The sequence below is a fragment of the Oratosquilla oratoria genome, chromosome 28 (genome assembly GCF_046742065.1).
Source record: "Oratosquilla oratoria isolate Oo_2021 chromosome 28, ASM4674206v1, whole genome shotgun sequence".
Lineage (NCBI taxonomy): Eukaryota > Metazoa > Arthropoda > Malacostraca > Stomatopoda > Squillidae > Oratosquilla > Oratosquilla oratoria.
This window is the reverse complement of record NC_134804.1, coordinates 9,091,218-9,098,717: the sequence shown is the minus strand read 5'-3', so window position 1 is coordinate 9,098,717 and position 7,500 is coordinate 9,091,218. Positions and strand designations below refer to the sequence as shown.

The 7,500-nt window shown below is 41.3% G+C and overlaps 1 protein-coding gene across 1 annotated transcript in view; it reads left to right on the top strand.

Moving 5' to 3' along the window:
• LOC143040436 (uncharacterized) overlaps nt 1–3,240 on the top strand; it is a 4,734-nt gene extending 1,494 nt beyond the window's left edge. Inside the window, exons 2-3 of the mRNA XM_076211529.1 lie at nt 2,060–2,845; nt 3,066–3,240. Coding sequence (XP_076067644.1) covers nt 2,060–2,845; nt 3,066–3,240 — 961 coding nt within the window. The remainder of the gene's footprint in view (nt 1–2,059; nt 2,846–3,065) is intronic.
• Nucleotides 3,241–7,500: the final 4,260 nt, after the last annotated feature.

The window sequence follows — 7,500 nt, the reverse complement described above, 5'->3', positions numbered from 1 at the left end:
TTCTTCTATCACATACTCTCCCAAACTCTGCCACCAGCTTCCTCAATCCCTCCTCTGACCCTGCCACAAGCGCAGTGTCGTCCGCAAACAACAGCTGGCTCACCTCCCACTTTTCTCCATTTTCTTTAACCATATCCAATCCCTGACTCACTACCCTAGCATTCACCTCTCGCACCACCCCATCCATGTATAAGTTGAACAGCCAGGGCGACATAACGCATCCTTGACGAAGTCCCACCTTTACTTCAAACCACTCACTCTCTCCATTTCCAATCCTAACACATGCTCTACTACTCACATAAAAACTCTTGACAGCTCCCAAAAACTTTCCTCCTATCCCATAAATCTGCATAACCTCCCACAGTGCCTTTCTGTCTACCCTATCATAAGCCTTTTCCAGATCCATAAAAGCCCAAAAAACATCCTTCCCCTTTCCTATAGCTTTCTCACATATCTGTCTTACCACAAAGATCTGATCTACACAACCTCTACCCGTCCTAAATCCACACTGTTCCTCACCAATTACTCCTTCTGTTCCTCTCCTAATCCTCTCAATTAAGATTCTCCCATAAGTCTTCCCTACTACACTCAACAGGCTAATCCCTCTGAAATTACTACATTCACACTTGTCCCCTTTTCCCTTGTAAAGAGGAACTATACAGGCACTACTCCAGTCCTCCGGTACTCTACCCTCTCTCCAGCAAACATTAAATAATCTCACCAACCAGTCCACCATCACTGAACCTCCCTTTTTCAGACATTCTGCATGACATCCATCCAGACCAGGTGCCTTACCTGCTTTCATCATCTTTACAACTGCCTTCACCTCATCCTTCCTTATTTCTCCTCCATTCTCCTCACTCATCACTCTCATTTTCTTCGTATTTCCCACTGCAGCTATCTTTCCTTCCCTATCCTCCTTCACATTCAGCAACTCCCTAAAATATTCTGCCCATCTTCCCCTCACTGCCATCTCTTCCATTATCAACATATAACTAATAATAAATGAAAATCAGACAGACAAATGATAACAAAACAAAAACAAATAATATAAGATAAATTATAATCATTACAGCATCTTACTTAGGTATTTATCTAAATGATTCTTAAAGCTTCGAACTGAACTACATTGCACTACCTGTGCAGGAAGTTTATTCCATTCATTAACTACACGGTTGGCAAAGTTGTTTCTACCTACTTCCAAATTGAATCTATTTCCGGACAGTTTGAGACCATTGTTTCTTGTCTGATTCTCATTCAATGTGAAAATTTGGTCACTTTTGATGTTGTCAATTCCCTTTAAAATCTTAAAGACCTGTATCAAGTCACCTCTGAGTCTACGCTTTTTTAGGGAAAACAGATTCATGTGCTTTAGTCGATTTTCGTATGATTTATTTTTGATATTTGGAATCAGTTTTGTGGCTCGCCGTTGTACTCTTTCCAGTCTGTCAATGTCTTTAACGAGATTCGGTGACCCCACGGAAACAGCATACTCCAAATGCGGACGAACTAACGATTTATATAGCTTGTTAATGAGTGATGGACTTTTGAAATCAAAAGATCGCGCAATCAGTCCTAGAATCTTATTTGCTTTCTCAGAGGCTGAAATACACTGCTTGGATGATTTGAGGTCGTTACTGATAATTACGTCGAGATCTTTTTCACTATCCACTTTTGTTAACGAATTTCCAAATAACTTGTAATCGTACTTACTGTTATTTTTACCTATGTGCATTACCTTGCATTTACTTGTGTTCATTTTCATTAGCCACTTTTCAGACCATTGCTGTAATTTATCTAAATCTTCTTGAATATCCAGAAAGGATCGCATTAGTGCCAGAAATAGAGCTGACAGAGCATTGGGTTTCTTTACTAGGACTTTTACAAATAAAGGTGCAGAGATTGTTATCAAACTCCATAATAGACTACGGTACAGGTGGAATGCATTGCAACAAAGATACAATGAGAAGGCAATGATTTAAATATTCTTTATCAACAAGAAAAATATATCTAAAGACGTAAAGACCATACCATCATTGTCCATAGACTCTAACCACAGATTGGTGGTGGATAAGTTAGGAATTGGAAAACCAAAGGAAAGAATAAAGAAAAAGCAGAAGAGATTGAGATTGGAAAGACTGAAAGATGAAGAGACAAAGCAAACACTACAACGGCTGATAGAATTGCGAAAACCGGCAGAACTTGAAATGGGAGAAATGAGTATAGAGGAGCAATGGGGACAAATCAAAGAAACTGTGTATGGGGCAGCTGAAGAGACAGTTGGTATTAAAATCAAATATGGTACCAAAAATAAAAACACGGCACGGTGGACTGATGTGAAGGTAGCAGTTAAGGAAAAAACAAGATCTTTTAGAAAATGGATGAAAAAGAGGGACATTGGAGACAAGCAAGTTTATGAAGATAAACGAAACAATGGAGAAGCAATAAAAAGAACAGCTAAGGAAGAGATGTGGATCAGGATTGGACAGAACATAGAAAGAGACGTACAAGGAACAAGGAAATTATTGTACAGTATGGCTAAGAACTATAGGAAAGGAAATAATGAAACAACATATGCAGTAAAGGATAAAACGGGAACAGAACTACTGACAGAACCAAAGGAGATAGAAGAAAGATGGAGGGAATATTTCGAAGAACTCCTGAATGTGGAGGATATGGAAGTGGAGGAAGAACGGAATGTGGAAATACAGCAGGAGCAACATGGAGAGGACCTAAATGAGATTACTATACAGGAAGTGAAGGAGGCACTGAAGAAGATGAGAAGCGGTAAAGCCCCAGGTGATGACGAGCTACCTATAGAACTATTTAAAGCTGCTGGAGAGGGGTTTGTAGTGGTTGAGAAACATCTTGAATAATGTATGGAAAGAGGAAAGAGTGTCACATAATTGGCACAAAGCAATAGTATGTCCAATTTATAAGAAAGGTAGAAAATTACAGGAGTATATGCTTATTATCTCATGCTGGAAAAGTGTATGAAATATTAATAGAGAATAGATTAAGATCATGTGTCGAGGAAAACCAGGAACATGGCAAAATGGTTTCAGACCCAATAGGAGTACAATAGACCTAGTGTTCACACAGATGATGATCCTGGAAAAGAGCCGAGAATGGGACATTTACACATGTGTGGCTTTTATCGACCTGGAAAAAGCCTTTGATAGAATTAATAGAACCAGCCTGTGGAGTGTTACAACATCAAGACTATTGCATAAACCCTAAAATGATAAGTATAACTAGGAGCATATACAAGAATACAATGGGTAGAGTCAAAAACAGAGCTGGTGAATGGATGGATTATCATAAAGACAGGAGTGCTCTCCCCTTTGCATTTTCATAATATACATGGACAGATGCCTGAAGAAAGTGTGGATAATGGAGGAAGAGGAGATTACATTGGCTTATGAAGACGATGAAGCTGTTGTGACAGGAAACCAACAAGATCTCGAAGAAGCCATGACAAGATGGAATGACACTTTAAACAGGCTGTGGATGAGAATGAACAAACAAAAGACAGAAATAATGAAAGTAGGTAGAATCAAGGAGTAATGTAATATTCATATTTAGAACATCACACTGAAGCAGACTGAGAAATTCAATTATCTTGGAGTGCTTTTTTGATGAAGAAAAGAGGAAAATCAGAAATATCAAATACTCGTAGAATTAAGAAATACAATACAAATGTCAGTGCATTATATCCCATACTTAAGGACAGAAACATCCCAACAAAGGCCAAAGCCATTATATTTACAATAAAATTAAGACCAGTATTTCTTTATGAGTCAGAAACTTGGACAATTACAACAAGAACATCTTCGCAAATACAAGCAGCAGAAATGAGAGTGCTGAGAATAATCCGAGGAGTGACTAGACGTGATAGAATTAGAAATGAAGAAATTAGAGATTAAGCGTGCTGAAGATAATTGAAAAGAACAAATTGAGATGGTATGGGAATGTTAAAAGTAGAAGACACAAGACATGCAAAGAAATACTTGGAGTGGCTCCTCCTGGTAGTAGGCCGGTAGGACGCCCTAGAAAACGATGGACACAGGGAGTGGAAGAAGCTGCTGAACAAAGAGGAAGGAAATTGCAAGAAATAATTAGGGATGAGGACTTCCGGGATAAAGACCTTTGGTGAAGATTCATAGAGGCCGGAGAATGACAGGCGTAGCCTACCTTGCGTCTGGTGAGAATATATATGTATGTAGTGAAAGTGGCATTAAACTGGAAGTGAGCATTAAGGGAGAGAGACTGGAGGAAGGGGATAGTTTTAGGTACTTGGGTGCGAATGTGGCAGGAAAGGGAGGAGTGGAGGTGGAGGTAGAATGTAGATTGAGAGAAGCGAGTAAGTGTCTTGGTGGATTAAAAAGTGTAATGAGAAATAAATATTTGGGAATGGGTATTAGGAGGAGATTGTATGAAGGAGTAATTGTGCCGACAGCATTGTATGAGGCAGAAACATGGAACATAAGAGAGGAAGAGAGAAGGAGTTTGAATATGTTTAAGATGAAGTGTCTGAGAAGTATGATAGGGGTTACTAGGCTGGATAGAGTGAGAAATGAGGAGGTGAGAAGGAGAACGGGGGTGGTAAGGGAGTTGGGAGATAGGGTGGATGAAAGAGTGTTGGGATGGTTTGGACACATGGAAAGAATGAGTGAAGAAAGACTAGTAAAAGAGGTGTGGAAAGCAGAAGTGGAGGAAGTGAACATGAGAGGGCGACCTAGGATGAGATGGATGGATAGGGTAAAAGGGGCTTTAGGGAAGAGGGGAATGTGTGTGGAGGAAGGATGGGAGAGGAGAGAAGATAGGGGTGAATGGAGAATTGTTATATATGGATGAGGTTGTGATGCATGAGGTAGAGTGGGTGGGGGAAGGGGGGTGGCGTAGTATGTGTGGGAAAATTTGACGCAGCCCGAAGGGATTCCTCCCCGTCTTCTCCTTTTATGCATGGGGGGACGGAGAGGGGGGGTCGCCGATTTTATGAAGCGGCCCTGCTGTGGATATGCTGTGTCTTGCGACACTGCTTCTGGCCCAGGGCAATGGACAAGATGCATGGATGACCCGTCATCCAGGAGGTGCCAAGATAAGAGGGAGTGAAGAGGGTGGAAGGGAGTGGAGTGTATAAAAGAAGGAATGGGTGGGAATGGTCTTTATGCCTTTGTTTTTTTTTTGGGGCTACCTCCCTTGTAAGGGGGAAAAAGCCCTTGGTATATGTATGTATATATGTGCACACACACACACACACACACACACACACACACACACACACACACACACACACACACACACACACACATATATATATATATATATATATATATATATATATATATATATATATATATATAACTGAAGGCGGAGGAAGTATACAAGGAATAAGGGAAGAATTTTACTTCCTTAACGTTTCGAACCTTAGGGTCTTGATCACAAAGCTTAACAATAAAGTACAACATGGACATTTTATACACAGGCATGTCATCTCACAGGGTGCCTAGGAAAGGTTGTCGTGCTCGGAACATTTGTCCGTTTGTTTTCTTCAACTACCAATAAACTTGTAGCTCTTGCCAAGCATATAAAACCATCTCCATGGTTGATGTTATTATCAGCATCAATGTAGGCTACTTCTATTGTTTTTCTTAATTTCTTCGTTGAACCTTTACTTATTATAAGTGTATTGTCCTAGTCCAGAAGGTGGTCATGTGTATTTATGTGTCTTACTATAGAATTAGAAAGTCTGTGGGTTCTTACATAATTTCTGTGTTCGTATAATTTTTTTTCTAATCCACGACCTGTTACCCCAAAACATGAAGATGGGCAATTTTTACAAGGTATTTTGTATACAATACTATTTTCATTGGTATGGTTATCATAAGTACGCGTAACCAAATGTCCCACTCTGCTACCTGATGTTCTAGCTATCTTAATACCTGCTCTTAAGAGAACTTTGTCTTGAGTTGAATTAATGTTGTAATTTGGGACTGATATATCGTGTTTCTTTGTTGCAATTATTGATATCTTTATTCTTCTTACTTATTTCCTTAGCTTTCTTTTTTAATTTAAGTAAGAGACCTTTGGGATATCTTAGTTTGTTGAAGATTTTTGTGATGTGATCTAGTTCATCTTCCAAAAATTCTTCACTACAGATGTGAAAAGCTCTGTAGTGAAGAATATATATATATATATATATATATTATATATATATGTATATATACACATATATATACATATATGTATATATAAATATATATATGTATGTATATATGTACATATATACATAATATGATACCGATAATTATGACAGTTGCATGCAGGATTCGAACACAGTGCTCTCAGCCACCCGTAAGATCTCTTTCGCTGAGCCTTAGACCACTACACCACAGATGCTATAAAACCCTTGAAACCTGGAATCGAACTGATTCCCGAGGGTAGGAAAGATCACTAATCTGCGACCCCAATTCCTGTTTTACTCAAGGACCAAGCTCACTTCCCTTGCCTTACACTTTACCTCACGGCAATTGAGGAGCACCTGCCCATGTATATAAAGGGTGGACCAACGTCCAAAGATTCAGATATTCTCGGGGAAGCATACGTGAGCATGGCTCTCTGCTTCTTGCCTTCTCGCCTCCTCTCCCCACCTTTTGCTACCTTACAAGCAGATCACCCGGAGACACCTGAAACACAGTCGTCATCTCCCCCGCTGTCTCGTTACCCTCCCCCCCCCACTGTCGCCCAACATTTCATCACTAAATAAAACCATGTCTATCTGCACCAGAGTTTGCCTTCAACCAGCCTAACTGGCTGCCTAACGTGGGACATAGACTACCAGCCTAACATTTGGTACCCAACGTGGGGCAGACTACCAGCATAACATTTGGCTGCCTAACGTTTGGGGCCTCCGATCCCGGTCTACCCCTCAACTGCTGTCAACCGTCACTTGATCTGCAAGATCGTCTGCCACCGCTGCCTGCCGCACGGCTGCTGCCAGCCGCCACTTGACCTGCCAGATCATGTGCCACCGCTGTCTGCCATTCGACTGCTGCCTGCCAGTAATTCATCTGTCGGATCGTCTGCCACCGCTGTCTGCCGACTGCCAGTTTGACTCCCCACACTCTCGCTTTCCACAGGTATCTGCCGTCACTCTTCTTCCAGATCACCTCCCACCGTGAGTGCCAGTTCGCCTACCAGATCTGTCGTCTGCCATCTCGCCTGCTGTCGCTGACTACCATGTCGTCTGCCGACTGCCAATTTGACTTCCCACACTCTAAACTACCACAGGTATCTGCCGTCTTTTGTCTGCCAGATCGCCTACCACCGTGACTGCCAGTTTGCCTACCAGGTTTGCCGTCTGTCAGCTTGTCTCCCGTCGATGATTGCCAGGTCATCTGCCGACTGCCAATTTGACTCCCCCCACTGTCGCTTACCACAAGTATCTGTCGTCACTGTCTGCCAGATCGCCTGCCACCTCGTATCTGCCAGATTGAC